The following is a 22,280-nucleotide window of genomic DNA, read 5'->3' as shown; positions in this document are numbered from 1 at the left end:
CATTGTCCTTTATGTGAGAGGGCTGTGTGAGAAAATCCACTTGAGAAAGGGTTTAAAATGTTTTCACTGCTCAGATTTGGAGAGACCTGGATTTGTTTAAGAAGCTGGTGGTGTGATCTCTCAGAACAAGAGAAGGCATTTGATCCAAAATACAGCTTTAAGAGGGGAGTGGAAATCCTAATAATAACCATGCCTACCATACCCAGGGCAGAAGACATACAACCCATTATGCCCAGAAAACTGTGTGGAGGGAACAGCAGGAATAATTAGCTCCTAAGTAAGTACAGGTGATGGGGATTCCTAGAAATGAGTACTTCACATTGGGAAGAAACTTCTTTCTGGATCTATCGAGGCCAAGAGCTTGTATAAATTTGGTTTTCAAGGAGAAATGAAAAATCAAATGGTAGTGTTTTCTACTATATAAGAAAGAAGCTATTTGAGGACATGATAGAGTTAATAAAACACCTGCTCACTTACAATTCTGCTGAGACATCCATTAACTGACTTACCTTGATTGTAAGATCCTCTGCCTTTATGCATTCTCAGAGATGCTTGATCCATTGACCTGCAGGAGAAGCCTAGGATTTTCTAGTTCTCTCTGCTGAAGAATGAAGCCTCTGCTTGGGACCCTTTACCTCTTGGGGATCCTGGTTCCTGAGGGGCTGGGATATAATGGGTGAGTATGAAGTTGGAAGACGGGCTGACTATCTTGACTTAGACTGTCTAAGTGGAAAGCTTTTTTCAAGATTAGTGTAGCTGGATTCTCCCCTCTTCCTACCCATACACACTACCACGAGATGAGAAAAATAAAGTTTTATCATTCAACATAAATGTATAAATATCTTACATTTTCAAGCACAAAATATGATAAATACCAATAGATATATCATGTTTTGTGAATGAAAAAGGGAAATTATAATGAAAATTCTATATTCTCCATTTACAGTGTCACAATTGGTAAATTAGATTATTCTAATTTTTGAAAAAAATGTTTAAAGTCTAAAATTTCACCAAGATATAGTTACTCTTAATATTTTTGGATAGATAGGTAGATAATTATGTATTCAGTACTGTTGCCAGAAAATTTCAATTAAATTGTATTATAGAAATTTTCCTATGACATTCATAATACATTTAAAACATATTGCAACCAAAAATAATATTCCATCATTAATACCCTATGGGGCATATGGTTAATTTCTATGTTGTCATTTTTACAAATAATGCCATGGTGAGCATTCAGCCACATGAAATTTTTTTGCAAATCTTTGATTATTTTCTTAATGTAAGATAGAAGAAGTGGAATTCCTGGGTAGAAGCTGAGAAAAATGTGAGAATCTTGCTTTGCATTGCCAAATTGCCCTCTAGAAAAATGGCATCAGTTTACATGTGAAAATACCCAGTTGACTTACTTTGCATTTTGTTGATTTCTAATAAGTTTAAGTGTCTTTTCTTGATTATTACTCATTTTAAGTTTATAAATTGTCCACTCATTATTTGCTTATGTTTGTGTTCTTTCTTATTCATAGTGAATTATAACTTCTTTAAATATATAATATATATTAAATTCTGTGTGTGTGTGTGGTATAATTTTCATATAAAGTGTATGTTTTCCTTTGTTCACACATGGTTCATCCTGCTCATTTGGCATATCTCATCAAGCATGTGTGGTTATAGATAGTACTTTTTCTTTTGCTTCATGGTTAAAAGAATCTTGCAACAAACTCACTCTCCCAGAACAGGGAAATTCACTCTGATTTTTGCCCTGGATGAATGTTGCAATCTCAGCTTATCTTTTAGCTTCATAGACAGTCTGATTTCAGATATATAAAGAGAGCCCACAATCTCCATGGCACCAAAACCTGTCTGGACATTGCCATCTCATGTTTTCCATCAGTTTACTTAGTTTCATATAGATACTGCATTTATCTTTCTGATATTCTTCATTCTTAAATTAGAGACAAAGACATATATCACAGAGCTTTGATTGGGAAAAAGAATCAAGAGCCTTAAAACTCACACATTGTTTGAATGAAACTTACACATTGATCCCTGCCTCTGGAAACTTATTTTGAGAAAATAAACTAAGTATGGAAAGAATTTGATGCCCTGAGATGTAGCTTTCTGTATAACATAAATATTATATATAATATTATAATATTTGGGAATAACCTAAATGTCCCACATTAGGTTATATAAATGTTGATATGTGATATATGACAATGGAATATTATTTATCCATTAGAATAATGATTACAAAAAAATTTTAATAACATGAAGAAATTTTAAAATACACTTAAAAGCTTTTATACTAAAAGCAAGATGCAGGATAGGAAATGTAATAAAATACTTAGAAAAATAAAAGAAAAAATATGTACCAAAATGGTCATTGTTATCTTTGGTTGGTGATTTCCGCCCCCTTCCTTCAATTATTCATTTTGTAAATATTGTTTAGTGAAGATTTGAAAAAAATATTTTTCAAACCCAGGTTAAATTATGGAAATGCTGTGGCTCAGGCAGTAGGACTTAGGTCCCATTGGATAACTCAAGTGCAGCTTCTGACTGCACTTGAGGAAAACATTTTAAATCTTCTAGTCCTGGTCCTTAGTGGCTGTTTGCATCTTCATTTTATTTACTAATAGAAAATAATGTTCACTTTTGTATGGCTCTTACCAATGCAAAACATAGGTTACCTGCCATTTTTGATACTCTATTCATTACATAAGATGTAATAATAGTCTAGAAAATCTATGATCAACAAAGATTATAAGCTTTGTAACCTTCCTTTTGAGTATTTTGGGAGGTGGACCCTTATATGTACTGCACACTCCCAATAAAACTGTAAATCCGTAGAATCATTTGGGATTTAGCAGTATGAACCAAATGCCTTGAAAATACTCATCCTCCTTGACCTACTAATTCTTCTTCTTGGAATGTAGCTCAAGGAAATAATCAGAAATGAGCACAAAGACTTAGGCAAAAAGTCATTAACTCCAGAATTATTTACAATAGCAAAAAACCAAAAGGGGAAATAGATTTAATATCCAGCATAGATGACAATATTTAAATAAATGATGCTATGTAATATACATCTACTGTCAAATATTATGCAGTTATTAAAAATAATATTTATAAAAAGTTTTCATTGGTCTGAGGAAATGCTTCCGGTAGAATATTATGCAATACAAAAGAGTGAATACAAAATTATATATAGATATAATCTGCACTGTGTTTAAGAAAAAAATATGCACAGATAAAAGACTGATGAGAAATATGCCAAAATATCAAGAATGAACTCAGGGAGGTGGGATTATTGAAGATTATTCCTTCCTTCTCTTTTCTGTTTTTCTCCTCTCTGTACTTTCTAAATTTTCCACGATAAGTGTATGCTAATTTTGTAAGAAGAATAAAAAAAGTTTGAAAATACATTACTGTCATGAAATATTCATATAACTGTATCCTTACTAAGTATTGAAAATACAAAATTCGCCTCAGTATTCATTAGATTCTTGCCTCTTTATACATTCCAGTCAAAATTTCACTAGACAATCTTAGATCTATAGTATTTATTAATAATGTACCCAAAGGATCATTTTCTCTGTTAAACGTTTTATGAATTCCTATTCAAAAAGAATACACAAAGTACAATAATCTTTTCGTTTGATTGGTGAGATGAGACTGGTGATAATTTGGGGGATTAGCCAGCTTTTCCTCCCTCTCTGCATGCATTATGCATTACCCAAGAAATTGCCTAGAAACAAGGAATTGCCTTTTCTAAGTATATGGTTTAAACATTGCTTGAACTAAGTATTTGGGTTTCTGGAGTTTAAGTATTGTGTTTAATCTCATGTAAAATGATAAGCAATTTTAATAGCAGAGGTTTTCACTCAGATCCCATACAGCTTTTTGTGTTTTTTTGGCATATTTCATGGACCTATTCATTCAATGCTGGGCTTAGGAGGCAAGGCACTCACACATTTAACAGACATTAGCTGGGGAAAAACCGAATGTTGGTTCTTGGTGGTATCCAGTTACCTTTAATTTCTTCCATTCTATATTGTGGAATTGCCAGGGAATACCAACCCAACTGAAACAGGAATTCACTGGGACCAACCCTGCTTTGTGTGTACGCACTTTCCTACCCCACTGAGTAGATAACTATGATAAATAAAGACCCAAACATTTGCTGAACTGTATGAAGGATGGAACAAGGTTGCTCTGAACATCACCATCTCTGATTATCTCATTTCTGGGCAGGACTGGACAGGCAGGATAGCCAGTGTGGGGAAGGATGAAGGGAGGGCTGAAAAGATATCCTTCTCAGTTACTTTATTTCTTCTGCTTTCTCTTTTCTGAAAAAACACTGAAATTGTTTTCTAGTGATTTTATAATGCTGATACTTATTTTCTTTCTTCGTAGTCCAAACCAGAGCGAGACAATTTTTTAAATGGGCTAATAAATATTTTATGCTGATTCTCTAGGGTATAATAAAAGCATAATTTAACCTATGTAACAAAATCTTCAGAACAAAACAACAACCTGGAATAATTTCCCTTAAAGATTTTTGTCAGGGTTAAATAAGTGTGTATATATCAAGTTCTTTGAACAGTGCTGGCATGCATAATTACTAGGACAACACTGGTTGTTATCATTGACTATGCTTGAGTTAGGAATTCTCTATCCCTTGTCTTCAATACACTTAGTGTACCATTTAATTGGTAGTCAATCAGGCAATTTTCTTATCAGACTTCATGCCTTATTATTTAATGGCTGAGTTATTTTGCTTTTCATGTATTTATGTCTATTCCCTTAAGTAGATTTTAAGGTCTGTAAGAAAGAAATCTACTTTTCTACTACTATTATATATTATTGATTTTGTATACAGTAACAAGAGTACCAACCCCTTGGGTTGTTGATTGGGTTAAATAAGACGATAATATAAGTGCTTTTGTCAGTGCCTAGCATATAGTGCTCTGTAAATGTTAACTGGTAATAATATACATATATTTCCTGATTATTTAATAAAGACATGAACCGTGCTCCTGATTGAATTTTTATTAATTTAAACACACCAATGGTTGTACATATTTGCTTTATAAAAACCAGCCTCAATATATTGCTTCCACCAGTACATATATTTTATATTAGACTTGCTCACTCTGAATGAAGCACTCTTGCTTATTTAAGAAAAAAATCAAATGAATGCTAAGTATTAGAAACAAAACCCTGAATAACATGGAGAAACATATTGCTTCTCAACTATTATAATTTTAATTACATTTGTTTCTTTTAATCTCCTTCTAAAATTCATTTTCATTATTTTAACTGATTATTTAGACTATCCTGTCCCATGAAATTTTCATTTGAACAAGGTAAATAGGTAAAATTCATTCAGTAGTGTAATAAAACATTTACAATTTTGAGGGTGAAGAACTTATTAAATCGAGAATAACAATTCTTATTAATATTAGCTATTCTTATAAATATTAGTAACAATTAAAAATAACAAATAGTTCCAAGTTTAAAGTCATAGAATTGTGTAGGGAAATTGATTTCTATTACAGTGGGTAATTGTGGTATATGTGCTAAATGAACCAGGTTAAAAAATTGAAATTTAGTCAATCCAGTAACTGGATTTCATATTTGATAATCAACTCATGTAATCCATCACAACAATAGGCACAAAATAAAAAATCACGTGATACAGAATCAATGGATACAGCAAAAGCATTTGACAAACACCAACACCCATTTGTGATAAAAACTCAGTTAATTAGGAATAGAGGGGAACTTGCCCAACATCATAAAGAGTAACCACAAAATATCTACAGTAACATCATACTTAATGGTGAAAAACTAGAAACATTCCTGCTAAGATCAGAAACAAGGCAAGGATGTCCACTCTCACAACTGCTTTTGAACATTGCCCTGGAAGCTTTAGCTAATACCATCAGACAAATAATGGAGATAGAAGGTATACAGATTGGGAAGGAAGAAATAAAACTATGTTCACTGAGGACATGACCATCTATGTAGAAAATCTGAAAGAATTGACCAATAAAACCTCCTGGAATTAATAAGTAATTATACCAAGGTTGTAGGACACAAGGTTAATGTACAAAAGTCAATTGCTTTTCTATATACTAGTGATGAGCAAGATAAATTTTCCATTAATAACATATTACTATTTATATTATCACCCCCAAAATAAAATACTTGTGTATAAATCTAAGAAAATATGTATAAGATCTATATGAGAAAAGCTATAAAACTTTACTGAAAGACATCAAAGGAGAACTAAATAAATGGAGAGATGTTCCATATAAATATATAGGAAGACCCAATATTGTTAAAAGGTCAATTCTTCCCAACTTGATCTATAGATTCAATGCAATCCCAAATCAGAATCCCAGCAAGTTATTTTGTGGATACTGACAAACTGGTTCTGAAGTTTATATGGAAAGGCAAATGACTCAGAATAGCCAACATAATATTGAAGAAGAACAAAGTTGTAGGACTGACACCACCTGACTTTAAGACTTATAAAGCTACAGTAATCAAGACGATGTGGTACTGATGAAAGAAGAGACAAACAGATCAATGGAACAGAATAGAATGCCCAGAAATAGACCCACATGAATATAATTAATTGATTTTTGACAAAAGAACAAAGATGACACTGTAGAGTAAATTTGAGTTTTCAACAAATGGTACAGGAACAACTGGACATACACATGCCAAAAACAAAAAAAATGAATCTAGACACAGATCTTGTACCCTTCATAGAAATTAACTCAAATTAGATTATAGACCTAAATGTAAAATGCAAAACTAAAAAACTCCTAGAAGATAATATAAGAGAAAACCTAGATGACCTTGGATATGGCAATGACTTTTTAAATACAACACCACAAACACAATCAATGAAAGAAATAATTAATAGCTTGGATTTCATTAAAATTAAAAACCTCTTCCTCTGCAAGAGACGATGTCAAGAGGATGAGAAGACAAGCCAAAAACTGGGAGAAAATATTTGCAAAAGATACATCTGGTGAAGGACTGTTGTTTAAAATAAACAAAGAACTCTTAAAATTCAATAATAAGAAAATGAACAACTTGAGTCAAAAATGGGCAAACCGCCAGAACATACACCTCACCAACAAAGACATACCAATGTCAAATATGCCTGCAAAAAATATTCAACATCATATGTTATTAGGAAACTGCAAGTGAAAACAATGAGATACCACTACACACTATTAGAATGGCCCAAAATCAGAACAGTGACAACACCAAATGCAGGTAAGGAAGTGGAGCAACAGGAACTCTCATACATTGCTGGTGGGAATACAGAATGGTCCAGCCACTTTGGAAGGCAGTTTCTTGGAAGGTAGTTTCTTACAAAACCAAACATACTCTTACTACATGATCCAGTAATCAGGTTTCTTGGCATCTACCCAAATGAACTGGCAACTTATGCCCACACAAAGCCCTGCACAAAGATGTTTATAGTATCTTTATTTATAATTGCCAATTAAACAATTAAGAAAGATGCCCTTTAGTAAGTGAATGGATAAATAAACTGTGGTGCTTCCAGATAATGAAATATTATACAACTCTAAAAAGAAATGAGCTATTAAGCCATGAAAAGACATGGAGAGAAGTTAAATGCATGTTACTAAGGAAAGAAGCCAATCTGAAAGGCTACACACTGTATGATTCCAGGTACATGACATTCTGGGAAGGGCAAAACAATGGAGACAATAAAAATATCAGTGGTTGCCAGTGGTTGGGGAGGGCAGGGATGAACAGGCAGCGCACAGAGGATTTTTAGGACAGTGAGACTGTGCTCTATGATACTACAATGGTAGATGCATATCATCATACATTTGTTTAAACCCATAGAATGTGCAACACGAAGAGTGAACCCTAATGTAAACTATGAACTTTGGGAAATAAAAATGTGTCTGTCAATGTAGGTTCATTGAATCTAACAAATGTTCCATTGTGGTGTGGGATTATTAATAGCGGAAGAGGATGTGTGTAGGGGGAACATTATATATACATATATAGGGATCCAAAAGGATCCCCTCAAATCAGCCTGACCTGAAACTGCTGGCATGATTGGGTACCACATGGAAGTCTAGAGGTATGTGGCCATTTGAAGGATATGATGTTTCTGAAGTGTTATCAGTGGATTATTGAATCTACTAATGCTCAATAACCTATTTGTCAAGTTCAATAGGTGTTCAAAGATTGGGTGGCACGGTTGATCTTTACAGAAAATGGGAGGGGGTCAGCACAGTTCATTGGTTTAGTCTTGTAGTTTGTTTAGCACACAGTTGTAATGTAGAGCGAATAGTCCAGAGTTCAGTATCTTAATGAGAGAAGCAGTTATCTTAATTAGAGGCAAGCAAACAATTTTCTTATTGATATCCACAGTCCTCCCTGGCTGTTTCAGATCTATCAGTGAATGATTCAGATAAGTGAGAAGTACACAGGAGTGGTGACACAGCATTTCCTCAGAATGACCTATGAGATCCGGTCCATGTATTATTTGAAGGTGAGTGAAAAGGCTGGAAATTACCTTAATTACTTACTTCATTGCCCTCTTACAACTTATTGTGGACATGTTAATTTACAAAGCACATTCCCAATTTTGAGAGTTATCTAGAACTACAAAAAAATCTATTGGCTCTGAAATTGAATTTACCCAGGAGTTGAGTGAATGATTGGCTAATATGTTAAGCATGGGGCGCCTACCTACCTGATTTTGGATAGGCTGTCAAATTCAGAGCTGAGTCAGCCAAAAAAGATATCTAGATATCCTCTGCCTGGGGCATATTTTAAAGAGTAGAATTGGTATATAATAAGGAAGCAATAAAGAAAAATATATAATCAAATACATGTACTCATAAAAAGGGTAATTGTAAGAGGGAATGAAGATAAAAGGTGGTTTAGGAAATATGCTGGCTGGATTAGGAAAATGGGTGAGGCTCTAGGGAAAAAGCCCCTTGAATATGATGGATCCAGTCTTGTCTTTATCCCAATTTGTAAATTTCTCACTGATAAGGATGTAGAGCCTTCATCAGCCCAGCTCCCAGTGGCTTTCAATGAACAGCTCGAGTCTAGGCCATTTACATTCAAAACAGACGTGACTGTGACAAACTTGAGAGGGTTCACGACCTCTTCTCCATCAAAGAGAATCCACACTTGCCAGGTTAATTCCTACCTGGCCCACCCCTCTGAAAGAGGAGGGGATCTTTCTTGCTGGAGTGAGGCTAAACTGAGGCACAAGAACGGCACAGGGAGAAAGGAAAGAAGACTGGGTTGACCAGAAGTGGATAGTGGTGGGTGTCTTTCCCATCATCCCTGCCTCATGCTTGGAATCACAGAGTGGAGGAAGAAAGGGACCTGATAACTTTGCACAGCAGCTTATGATTATAAGCAATTGTTCGGTAATAGAGCACGGATGTCCCCTCCAGATCAGCCAACCATCCAATAACCCCAAGAAGATCATCTGGATGGACTGTGGAATTCATGCCAGGGAATGGATTGCCCCAGCTTTTTGCCAATGGTTTGTGAAAGAAGTAAGTGTCTTTAGCTTTCTTATAATGGTTAATTGCCCAACAAAATACCTGTCACATCTTAGCTATTTAGAAAGCTTGCTTCTTTCTCAGGTAGGCAATGCAGCTCCCTACTGAGTTACTCCTTCACCCCAAGGGAAATGGAATTTATAAGTAGCTTCACTGAAAACTGAGTTAGGTATTATGATCTCCACAATAATTTGTACTGGAAGGTAAACCACATATCTAAGCGAAAAAGACAATACATTGTGGAAGTCAGAGATGGGTAAAGCCTGGTGCTGCCTTTTTCAGAGAGTCTTGAGCAAATTTTCTAACACCAGGACCGACCCCTAGTTTTTCACCTGCAGAAGGAGCTTGGAATGGCCTCTTTAGGGGATCTATAGTGCAGATGAAGAGATTTTAGCATGTGGAAAATACCTAGCTTCAGTGAATTGTTACGTATTAGCTATACCCTATAAAATAATTTTTGTGTCAGTCTTTTCAGAAACCAGAACAGAAAGAAGCCCACAAGGAGCAGTTCTCCAAGTGTGGTTCCTAGACCAATAGCATCAACATAACTGGGAACTTGTGAGAAATGCAAATTCTGGGGCTTTACCTCACCACCTTAGACCTAGTGAATTAAGGGAAGAGGGTGGGATGGGGGAGGAAAGCCAGGCAGTCATAGTTTAACAAGCCCTCCAGGTGATTCTGATGGAAAATAAAGCTTGAGAATCACTACCATAACAAATAGGACAACTGAAGCAGGGTTGGAGGGCAGGAGAGTAGAGGTTCCATGTGCAATCACCTCTTATAATTATGTTGAAATTGTTAGAAAATTGAAAAAAGACCTCTTCCCGGGAGCATTTCAAATGTTTCTCTCTTAAATTTTCAGATTCTACAAAACTATAAAGAATAACCCAAGGATAGGAAGGTTCCTTAGAAACCTGGACTTCTACGTGCTTCCCGTTCTTAATGTAGATGGTTATATCTATACTTGGACAACTGAGTACATCGAGCGTGGTTCTGGGATGAATCCGTGAACTAGATCTTGACTCCAGTTCATTTTTCTGACCTTAGTCATTGTAGTGACAGAAATGTTTTGGGGCCATGTAAAGGAAGAAACCCCATTTGGGATAAAAATCAACTCAGTATTGTTAAGCCAACAATCTACATCAAGTTTAGGATGGAGAAAGTGGGGGCCTTGTTAGAGTTGAAATCCAGCACATGTTTTTATGCTTGTTTGTTTCTTTGTTTTTTGACATGTTCCCAGTTTTTCAGCCAGATTTAACTTTTCTCCAAGTCCACCTCCTTCCAGTTTGTGGACTGCCTGTCAGATTGGTATAAAGTTCATATACTACCTTGTAACCATCCAGTTTTGAAGCATGAGGGGCACAAATGATGTATAAATTCTAACCCAACTTTCATTTTCCACTGTGATCATTCACACAGGGGGCAAACATCTCATAAAGTTTTTAGTTAAGGGAAAACTTCCTCTTGGGGCAACTGGGTGGCTCAGTGGGTTAAGCATCTGCCTTCAGCCCAGGTCATGATCCCAGGGTCCTGGGATCAAGTCCCGCACATCAGGCTCCCTGCTCAGCGGGTTGCCTATTCCTCCCTCTCCCTCTGTACCTCCCCCACTCTTGTTCGCGTGCCTTGTTTGCATGCTCTCTCTCTCAAATAAATAAACAAACAAACAAATCTTAAAGAAAAAAAAAGAAAACTTCCTCTTTAAAATGTTTCAAAAGCAGGTCACTCCACAAACAAGAACCCGTTTCTAGAGAATATCCGTTCCTCCCTTTTCCCCTTTGCTCCCCCAAAAGCGGTTCCTGGGACCCCTTTTCCTGCAGCAGCCTTTCAGCCTGGGTGTAAATCAAATTCTTCCCTCCAAGCTTGTCTGGAGAAACTTGTCTTTATGCTCATCTCCACTCATCAGTCTTCTGCTTCCAGAAATGTGCAGAGACCATCACTGATACACCTGGAACAGCCTTTTTCCATCTGCCAAGCTACTTACCTTTCATCCTGTATCACTTGGACATAAAATATGACTCTCTGAAGCTTTCCCTGATTAAGCAGATCACGTCCACCAGGCACTGCTAATCTGCTCATGAGGAAAAAGCCATACTCCCTCCAATTTGATGGTGTACATGTAGGTACGCTTGGGTTGGACAGATGTTCCTGTTATTGGGTGTTGCTGGCCCATCTGTGAGACTAAAAATTATAGGCACAAGCTTTGTTATGTTAAAGGCAAGTTTTCCCAGACAATCCTAGGGACTATTTTTTATGTTCCAGGGCCACCCACTCATCCCCAACACTGTGATTTATGAGACCCTAGAACAGCAGCCTTTCTATGTTCCTCTGTTACAGGATCGGCTTTGGAGGAAATCCCATTCATACCATAATAATGGCACATGTTTTGGGACAGATCTCAATCGAAATTTCAATGTGGCCTGGTGTAGTAAGTACATGTTTAGTTGATGACTTGATGAGCAAAGAATGGAAAAGAGAAGCTAGGATGGAGGTGAATTACTAGAGATAAAACTTTCAAAAATAAACATCTAATTTTGCACAGTTCCCTGGACTTCTTGACCAGTGTTTTCACCCTAATGGATGACATTATCTATGTAGGAAGAACCAGCAGCACTCCAGTGCAGGACTCTTTTCAAGTGGGATTGGCTAAATGAGGGCAAAGAAGACCGAGATCAAAGTGAATATGTTTGAAATCTATCACTTTATTTTTAAATATATGAATTTTCATAAAGAAAAGAAAAAATCAGAGAATTATCCTTGCAGATTATTTTTATAGCGGGAAGGCAGAGTAAATAAGGCAAACATTTCCTTCTCCTTAAGGCATGTTCATGTTTCTGGATTTCAACACGTCCAGTGAATCAGAAGCAAATAAGGGGGTAGAAATGGTTAAGAGCAATCTGGTTAAAAACCAGATGGCAAGGGTTAAAATTCAGACTCGGCTGCTGTGTGGTCTTGGAAAAATCTCTTCATCTTTCTGCTTTAGGTTTCTCTTATTTAAAATGTGGGCCGTAGTCCTACCATCCAATCAGTAGGTAGTTGTGGGGATTTGATGAGTTGCCACAGAGGAGGGGCTGACCACCAGGCCCAGTGGGTACAAGGTGCTCAGCTGCTGGTCCTTATTATCATCACTGAGGAGAACAGACTATGGTGTCCTTGCAAAATAGCTCTACTGAGATGGAAACCAGTAAGACAGTGAGGGAGACAGCCTGACCTAGGAACCCAAGAACTGGTTCCCAAACATCTATTTCAGGGCCCACCACAGGTTTAAGTAAAAGATGACTGAAAATGCCATTTCGTTTTGCATCTTCCTTTGTGGGCCATGGAAGCACGGAGGTTGTCTCCAAATCTGAATGTCAGCCCTCCTGCCTTTCTGAGTTCCTCCTTGAATGACTACCCTCGCTCACTGATTTAACCTGAACTAACTTAGACAAGCCAGGGCAAGCCCCGATTCCACCCATAGGTTGCCCTAAGCAAGGGGGACTCCTTGCCCTCAGTCCATTCTAAACTGGTATCATGTTGACTTCTTCATGGTTTTCTGTATATTCCAGGTATTGGTGCCTCTAAAGCTGTCACGATTTAACATTCTGTGGGACAGGACCAGCCTCGGAGCCAGAGACGAAGGCTGTTTCCAGCTTTGTAGAGAGCAAGAAGGAGAGCATTGTGTGCTTCCTGACCATGCACTCTTACGGGCAGCTCATTCTCACGCCTTATGGCTACACTAAAAATAAGTCCAGTAACCATGAGGAACTGGTAAGACCATAGCACCAGAGTCTTTACAAAAGCCCCCGTGGGACCCTGGCTTTCCTTTCTCTGGTTTCCATTTTCAAGATTTTGGCTCCAGCCCTGCTTTTGTTCTCTCTGCTCTTCCTTATTTTTTTTCTTCTGCTTTTTACACCTTGCCAGACGCCTGCTGGGAAGGCTTCAGGTTAAATGCCGCTTTACCTACATTAATTAACTACCTGTTTCGTAAAGTGTCAAGTTGGGAGACATCTTAGGTATTCGTCTATAATATAAATGAGACGATTATGTTAATAATCTGCAGGAATGTGCTTTCATTTCTGTAAATTCTCTTGAAGCTCCGTTCAGCAATTATAGCTTTTGAACCGTGCTTTAAAGAACTTGCCAGCAGTTAGTGGAATATGGCATATCTAAAATAACATGGCTAAATAATATCTGCTCTCTTCTCTGCTAAACGCAAGGCTTTATTTTCTTCTATACTCCGCTTCTAGTATTTGCTTAGGGATATGTGTAAGGAGAAGTGCCAGTGAAGTCCAAGCCGGTGCAGGGAAGGTGCCCTTTGCTACATCCGGGTCCTCTGAAGCTGTGCTTACCCAAGCACCAGGCACAACTGCTGAGTAGGACCGGTCTCTTTGCCCTTTCGTGCACCTGAGGACAGCGGACACAAATCAAAGGGAGGGCAAATTTAGAATTGTAATATTTGTTATCTTAAAAAAAAACCACATTATTTTTTTCTACGTTTAGTCACGGCAAAATTCGCAAAACCTAAAATTTACCATCTTCACCATTTTTAAGTGGACAGTTCAGTAGTGTTACGTATGTTCACATTATTGTGCAACTGATCTCCAAAACTCTTTCATCTTGCACAGTGGGCAATCTGTACCCATTAAAAACAACTCCCGGTCCCCGTGTTTCTGTAGACCACCCTTCTACTTTCATTTTCTGTGAGTTTGACTGCTCTGGATGCCTCGTACAAGTGGAATCACACAGTATCTGTCTTTTTGTGACCAGCTTATTTCATTTAGCATAATGTCCTCAAGCTTTATCTATGTTGTATCATGTGTCAGAATTTCCTTCCTTTTTATGGCTTAATAATATACCATCATATGTATGTATCACATTTTCTTTATCCATTCATCTGTCAGTGCGTATTTGAATTGTGTCCACCTTTGGGCTACTGCAGATAATGCTTCTAAGAACATAGATATACAAAGATCTCTTTGAGATCCCACTTTCAACTTTGGGGGTATATAACCAGAAGTAGAGTTGAAGAATCATATGACAGTTCTGTTTTTAATTTTTGGAGGAACAATCATACTGTTTTCCATAGTGGCTGCTCCATTTTCTATTCCGACTAACAGTGCACAAGGGTTCCAATTTCCCCGACGTACTCATCAACACTTGTTAGTCTCTGCTCATCTTTTTTATTTTTTAGAACAAACCCCTCATTATCAACAAATGCTGGGATGGATGGAGGCTAAGCTCAGTCTGGTCTTGAGGTCACAGAGGCTTGGGAACCCAATGGTTCTCTTACCTGTCCTGCCCCTCTCCCACTGGAGCATGACCCAGAGAACACATGTCTGGGCATAAAAAGAAAAACCATTACCAATCTTTGCTGAAGGAAGCTCTTCCCCCCAACAACCAAGAATATCCAGTAGTACTTCGATATCTTTCTCACAGTGTTTTTGGACATTTGTACTATGTGATCATTTTGCAGGATGTGGCAATAACTAACATTTGCTTAGCACTTTGCAATTTACAAAGGGATTTTAGGACCATTATCTCATCTGACCCGATGACAACATAATAAGCTCACTTTGAAGATGTGGAAATTGAGACCTTGAGTTAACAATAGACAGTGATTGGTAGAACCCAGGTTAGAACTCATGTCTTCAGACTCCAGAGGCTACATTCATTCAGCCTCCTCATACTGCCTCTCTGCTCAGAAAGGGCATGCGACTTCTAGGAGCTCCTTTTAACTTTGATGACCAGATCACTGTGTCCTATTTTCTCCTATTCCTGAGCTCTAGAAATTTCATTTCTTCAGTAAAGGAAACTGCAGAAACAGAGATTTCAGTTGAGAAGCCCAGAACTTGTTTTATCTCCCAGTTCCTGTGGTATTTGTTGTAGATGTCTGCTTTCTGCTCAAAGGGATCTGTGACAAACACGTATGAACCACCAAAGGCAGGCCACTATAGATCTTTAATGGAATAGGCCCTCCACCAGCAGAAAAAAGCAGACTGCAACCCCTGGTTTTTTTTTTTTTTTTTTTTTTAGGGAATTCTGTTCCCTTCTTGGCTCAGGAAAACAGATACTATATGACCATTTTGCAAAGTTTGTATTCAAATGTGAGAGGGTCTTGTGCTGTTGGTTCTCTGGTTAGAGCCCTCTGGCCACAGACTAGAGGAGGCAAACTGGCAGGAGAGACCTATGGCACTGACATCGCCATGGCTGGAAGTTTAGGGTTAGGTGGGAATTACCGAGAACGCTTTAGTACCATATGCAGAAATGGGCACATCAAATTGAGAAAGGGCACTTCCATTCTGTATCTCTTACAGTCTCAGGTGCTGAAGAGTTAGCATAAACATTCATCTCTAAGACTTGTCAGTAAAAAGACAATGTGAAAATTTTGCCACCTGTGTCAACCTCATTGAAGCTAGCTAGCAGTGGTTTAAGTTCTTATGAGTAAGCTTTGATAGAGTGCACAAAGACACAGAATCAAACCAACTGTTGAAGGAGATCTCCATTTTCGGTACTATTTACAACTACCAGAGACTAGTAATTAATCTCTATATATTTACAAAACCAAAAATTTGTAGAAATCATGATAAATATTATACTGCATGATAGACAACTTGGCAATCACTATGTAGGGGAAACATAACTATATATAGCCATGTTCTAAATTGCTCTGGAAATTAGAATAGCTATAAAAATTCTAATGTTTTAAATGCTGACATTCTTTCCATTTGAACTCTTCCCATATCAACTTCTAGCTCTCATCCCAAGCTCCTTCCTCCCACACACATGCCAGGGCCTTCATCAACCTTTTTGTGTGCCTCCCTGTGAATATATGCCTATAGGAAACTCTCTGGGAGTTATTAAGGAGGCTTGAGGTCTTTAGAAATGTAAATTATGTACTACTGGCAAAGGGATTTTTACTGTTTTGACTAACGTTCCTTTGGGCTGAGAAGATGGTCAGCAGAGAAATTGGCTCCCTATGGCCGTGTGGTATATTGTCAAAAGGAGAGGGAAGAATAATCAGGAGGTCCACCCTTAAGGATAGAAGTCAGAGTCTTCAGATTTTATTTCCTCTTCTTGGAAAGAACCAAGTCTACAAGCTAGGGTCACAACTGTATACTTCTCATAAACCTTATACTTCCTACTCCTATCGACTTCTCCATAGTAAGAAGAAGAAAGTAGGAAGACTGTTCCCAACCCACAGGATGTGAGGGAAAGGAATTACATAGGATAAAATAAGTAAAGGTTGGCAATCAGAAAAAAGAAATGGTTGTCTGGGGTGAACTGCAGACAAGAAAAAAATGCAAGAGTCATTTGGAAGGAAAATGTAGCCTGGAGCTGATGCATATAACCCAAATAAAAGTTAAGGTCCCACGTGGACCAGTTAGCATGGAGTTTCATTCAGAGAAATGCAGAAACATATGGGAATTAAAAATAATTAAAGGCAATTCATGTGTCTACCAGACTTTGAAAGAACTTCAAAAGGGAGTGTAGCTGGTAAATCATAGCAACTCTTTCCCCCTCCCCACCTCATGCTCTTCATTTCACTCACAGATAGCAATTACCCTGATCCTTTCTCTTCACCCGTCATTTTTATTTCCTTAGCAGAATTTATCTCTCCAGAAATCTTTATTCTGACTCTCTTCCCCTTCTTATTTTCTCTTCTATCTACAAAAACAGCTCTTGTACCTCTTTGCAGTGTAAATGATTCAAACCAGCTTTATTTCATGCACTTCTCAAGCCCTTCTTACCAATCATGTCATTCTGGTCAATGAGCCCAGGAACTAAGCCGGACTTAGAATCCTTTTTTTAGGAAGAGAGAGGTGACTGGCCCAAGACAGAATTCTCAGTAGTGAGTAAAGAGGAGGCAAAGCTCTTGAAAATATGTTCAGTTGAATGTTTTTTTCTTTTACCTTTGCCACACACAGAAAGTCCCAAGTGCCCTGAGAATGCAGCTCACAGCTGCTGTATATGACCTACCACCACTTACTCCCTTTTCTACTCTTCCTTTTGAACTTCACCATGCCTATCCCTTCTCTGCCCAAGCACCGCTCTGTCATACCCCAGGATTCAGCTGGACAATGAAGGACAATGCAGAACAATGCAGGACCAAGAAGGTTTAAAGTTAGACTCATCACTAGTCAGAAGTCAGAGGAGCTGATGCACCTGCAAAAGCAGTCAGGCTGCCCTAAGGGGTAAAGAAAGCAAAGGTGGATCACAGTCCAGACAGGGAGTGGTCAAGGGGATTTTGGTGGTGTTTGTGTGAAATCTAAGGGGAGGTATTAGGGAGTCTGGGCTGGGGAAAACTTAGAGAAGACTATTGAAAGATTGTTGAAGAAATTTATCAGAAGGTTAATAAACACAGCCAATACACTTGGATCTCTCAGTGTTAGTGGCTCTGATCTCAGGAAAAGGTTTGCAGAGAGCAAGGCTAAGACATTAGAAATCATTCAGTTCTGAGAGATTTCCAGTGTAGTCAGGTGACATGGTGGTAGGTGTGGGGAGGGGTGTAGCTTCTAGCTCTGAAATTCTATAAGCCTATAAGAGATAAGTATCAAATACCTATAAGGAAAAATAAGAAGGGAATTATAAGAGAAGTATGAACAAAGGGCCACGTGGAGGGGGAAGTAGGGAGAGAGAGGATTTAGTTGGGGTGATGAGGAAAGGTCCCATGGAAGAGTCAGCATTTGAAGTCTTTTGAGGTTGGGTAGAATTTCAACAGGCAGAGAAAAGAGGTAAGGCATGCCAGGTGGACGGAATATCCAGAGAAAAGGTAGAGAGTCTGAAGAAATGGGCATGTCTGGGGAACAGTGGGAAAACTTGAGAGTGACTATCATCTAAGGTAGGATGTAAAGAATATGGTGTGGGAAAGGTGGGCTAGGGCCACATCGTAAAGGATCTCAAATGTGAAACTGAGAAGCTTATGATTAATTCGGTGGGCAATTAAGAATAAGGCTTTTCAGCAGGATCATGATCATAGTTCTATTCTACCGAAGTTCACCTGGAATCCAAAGGAGATCGACTGAGATAAGGATTGGTGAGAGGAAGAGAAACTTACTAGAAGATGACAATAGTCCATTTCAGAGGTAATGAGACTAAAATAGGGTGATGGTGCTGGAAATGCAACTTGGTGACCATTTGAAAGAAGGAGAGTCAAAGGTGACTGCAGGATTTTACATGTGTTTGGGGGAGCAGATCAGTCAGAAATATGGAAACCAGAACAGCTTTATTAGTGGGGGAATGATGAAATTGGGTGTGAGTGTGTTGAGTCTGAAGTACCAGAAGGCTACCTAGGTATAGAGGTCCAATGGGAAGTTAGAAAGATGGTCTGGAACTCTGGAGATGGATTTGGACAAAATCCCCAACCCTCTGGATTGTTGGATTTATTTTTAACACCAGATATCTGTCTCTGCATTTCCCACCTACAGATCCAAGTTGGACAGAAGGCAGCAAATGCATTGAAAAAAAGCATGGAACCAATTATAGAGTTGGATCGAGTGCAGATATTTTATGTAAGTAGCTTTTTTTTGCCTCTTCAATAGTATCTAAGGCACAAAAGAAGCCAGTGGACTTTGGGGAGTGGGGTAGGCAGGAGAGGGATGGAAGAGCTCCTGGGTTCAACAGGAAGTTGTACAAATCAAAATGACCAAGGATAAAAGGGAGTCTGTACAAATATAGAATTATGCTCTCTAGGGATAAGGTGTGAGCTAAAAGAAAAAAAAATTAATACACTGGCTCAGACCAGAACTCCCTCTGGCTTCAGTTAAAAAGAGCTGGCAAGTGAGAAGGTATAGGAGTTAACAGGAAGGACGTTTTCCCGTGATCCTTGGTCAGTTGATTCAGTTCTCAGAGGACCTATCAGTCTGAGAAAGCAAAGCAGGTGGGGCCTGGAGAAAGGATCCAACACAGAAAAGAATTTAGTTAAAAGGACAGTGCACAGCTTTTCCCCATCCCCAGCCACCACCTCCTCCACCCGCCTGAGGACCACCTGGATAATATTTGCATAATATTTTCCTTGTTGCTCATTTTATTTCTGTTCCTTTATATGTCAGTTCACTTGCCTTGTAATAATAGGTTGTCTAATCTTTGATTCAGCGGAGAAACTTTACCCAAACTTCTGCTATATGCCAAGCATAATGCTAGGTATTCTGGGAGGTGGCGAGGGGAGACGGGCTAAATGAGACGTACTTCCAGCCCTACAGGGCATCATATCAATGAGAGGGAGAATCCTTAATATGAAAAAGTTCACTCATGTTGCTGCATTGAACTTTTCATCCCTGAAATAGCCATAGAAACCTGTCCTTTCGCAGAATAATTTCTACCTCTGCCTTCATGCTTTTGTTTGTAGATACCACATCAGGGTCTTCAAGAGACTGGGCTCTGGACATTGAGATTCCCTTCTCATACACGTTTGAGCTGAGGGAAAATGGTACATATGGATTTGTTCTGCCAGCTGTGCAGATTCAGGCCACCTGTGAGGAGACCATGGAGGCTGTGCTCTCGGTCCTGGATGATGTCTGTGAGAAATACTGGGACTCAGAAGGTGCTGGGAAGGTGACACCTACTGCTGTGGTGCTGGGCCTGCTGGTCTCCTTCATGTCTGTTCTCTGAGTCTATCCTACCCAGGTCTGCTCAGCCCCAGTCATGAGAATGTGGCTGCAGGGAAGGTGTTTGTCTGAAAAAAGAGGAATCAAATAATTTAAAGATACTTTCCACTTCAATAAAGAGGAATCATGTTTGTATTTTCAGGTGTGTTTTGCTGGTAATCAATTGTTATTACTTTAAAAGAGTATACTATTAGTTATTGCTGCAACAATGCCACACTGAACCACTCTAATGTTCAGTGACTCATGAATCTATAGGTCAGCTGGGAAGTTCTGCTGATCTTGGCCATGCACATTTATGCATCTGTGGTCAGTTTCAGGGCAGCTACCCTGGGGCCTAGAGATGTTTTTTTCTCATCCACATATTTTGAAAAATTTGCTCATTATTTTGGAACCAGGTTCATGTTTAATTTTGTATTATTGAATTAGTAGCAGCATTCAGAAGATATTACATAATCTTTTTATATAGTCATTGCTGGCTTTATTTATTTAATATTGTATTTATTTATTTATTCGTAAATCCTTTTTCAGAATCTGCTAGGTATATTTTGCTAATCTCTGGGGTTACAGTGGTGAATAAGATAGACACGGCCCCTGTCCTCTTGGAATTTCTATTCCAGTGGGTGAGATTGGGGATGGTAGCTATAAATAATTAGAACGGACACACTGTTGCATACAGGGCCACTCTGGCTCAGGGGAGCCATAATAATCAAGAACACAAATAAATAAACTGAATATTGCAGCTTGTAACAGGTGCTATGAGAGAAATAAAGAGTAAGTAGAGAGGTAAGCAAGGGCCAGATTGTACATATACAAGAATATAGGCATTTAATTATGCTATCTTGTCTATTAAACTGCCAGTGCTCTTAAGGTAGTGTCTATGACTGTCATTTCCTATGTATCTCTATGTGACACCTTGAAATGGTGCTAAGCACTTGTCAGGCTTTGAACAAATGTTGTAGCTGTAACCAGCTGACAGAGCATCCTTGGGTGTTCAGTCACCCATTTCTAAATTTCCTTGTTGGTCACAGTCACAATATACTTCTTGGTTGTAACCCTTTTATTGCCTTTCTTTGTCCTCTTTATTTCTTCCTGTTTTGCCAGTGTGTGGCTGATAAGGGTCAGAAAGAAAAAAAATGTCAGGGGCAATAGGGCTTAATGAATCAGAGAACAGCTATTTACATAAAAATGCCAACTCCACAATTGTGGCATTGTCAGGAGGAAATGGTAGAGTCTCATCAGTAGTCAGCCTCAGAGGGAAGAAAACGAGTGTGACCACCAATGCACTATTCAAGAAAAAAGTGAGGGAGCTGTGCCTTGGAACATGGATTATCAGCTTTCATCTAGCCTGTGTTTTAGTTTCTATGACTGTCTTTTAACAATTTGGATCGCTAAGTATTATATGAACTCAGACCTACAAAGCTTAATTTATGTCTAAAGATTGAGCCTATGGGCAAATAAAATTGGAAGGGAACAGATGGAGATGCAAGCTATTAGCTTGCCTGAAACTTCTTACATGGATTCTTCCAAGAGTCTAGGACACAATCATAGGTTTCTTGGGGGGCTTCACATGGTTCTGAGGCCATGGGGGGATCTGAGGTCCAGGACATGTTTTTTACTTCTTCTGAAAGTTTTTTACTTCCTGTGACAAGATCCTTTTTCTTTTTAATTTAATTTTATTGTTATGTTAATCACCATACATTATATCATTAGTTTTTGGTGCAGTGTTCCGTGATTCATTGTTTGCATATAACACCCAGTGCTCCACGCAGAATGTGCCCTCTTTAATACCCATCACCAGGCTAACCCATCCCCCACTCCCTCCCCCTCTAGAACCCTCAGTTTGTTTCTCAGAGTCCATAGTCTCTCATGGTTTTTCTCCCTCTCTGATTCCCCCGCTTTCATTTTTCCCTTCCTACTATCTTCTCTCTCTCTCTCTTTTTAACATACAATGTATTATTTGTTTCAGAGGTACAGATCTGTGATTCATCACTCTTACACAATTCACAGCGCTCACCATAGCACATACCCTCCCCAATGTCTATCACCCAGCCACCCCATCCCTCCCACCCCCCCACCACTCCAGCAACCCTCAGTTTGTTTC

General features: G+C 38.5%; 1 protein-coding gene across 1 annotated transcript; it reads left to right on the top strand.

Annotated features, from left to right (window-relative positions):
- The first annotated feature begins 608 nt into the window (after positions 1–608).
- CPO (carboxypeptidase O) lies at positions 609–20,183 on the top strand. The gene is given in 10 exon segments (XM_028112178.1): positions 609–676; positions 8,443–8,563; positions 9,486–9,590; positions 10,459–10,479; positions 10,481–10,569; positions 11,930–12,025; positions 13,160–13,343; positions 19,001–19,034; positions 19,037–19,084; positions 19,921–20,183. Coding segments are annotated over 10 exon segments (1,029 nt in total).
- The last annotated feature ends 2,097 nt before the right edge of the window (positions 20,184–22,280 follow it).

The sequence above is a fragment of the Eumetopias jubatus genome, unplaced genomic scaffold (assembly GCF_037043125.1).
Source record: "Eumetopias jubatus isolate StellerSeaLion01/CBP00866 unplaced genomic scaffold, mEumJub1_p1.0 scaffold_3, whole genome shotgun sequence".
In the NCBI taxonomy this organism is placed as follows: domain Eukaryota; kingdom Metazoa; phylum Chordata; class Mammalia; order Carnivora; family Otariidae; genus Eumetopias; species Eumetopias jubatus.
Note: the sequence above shows the minus strand (reverse complement) of the source record. Positions and strands in the feature narration are given on the sequence as shown.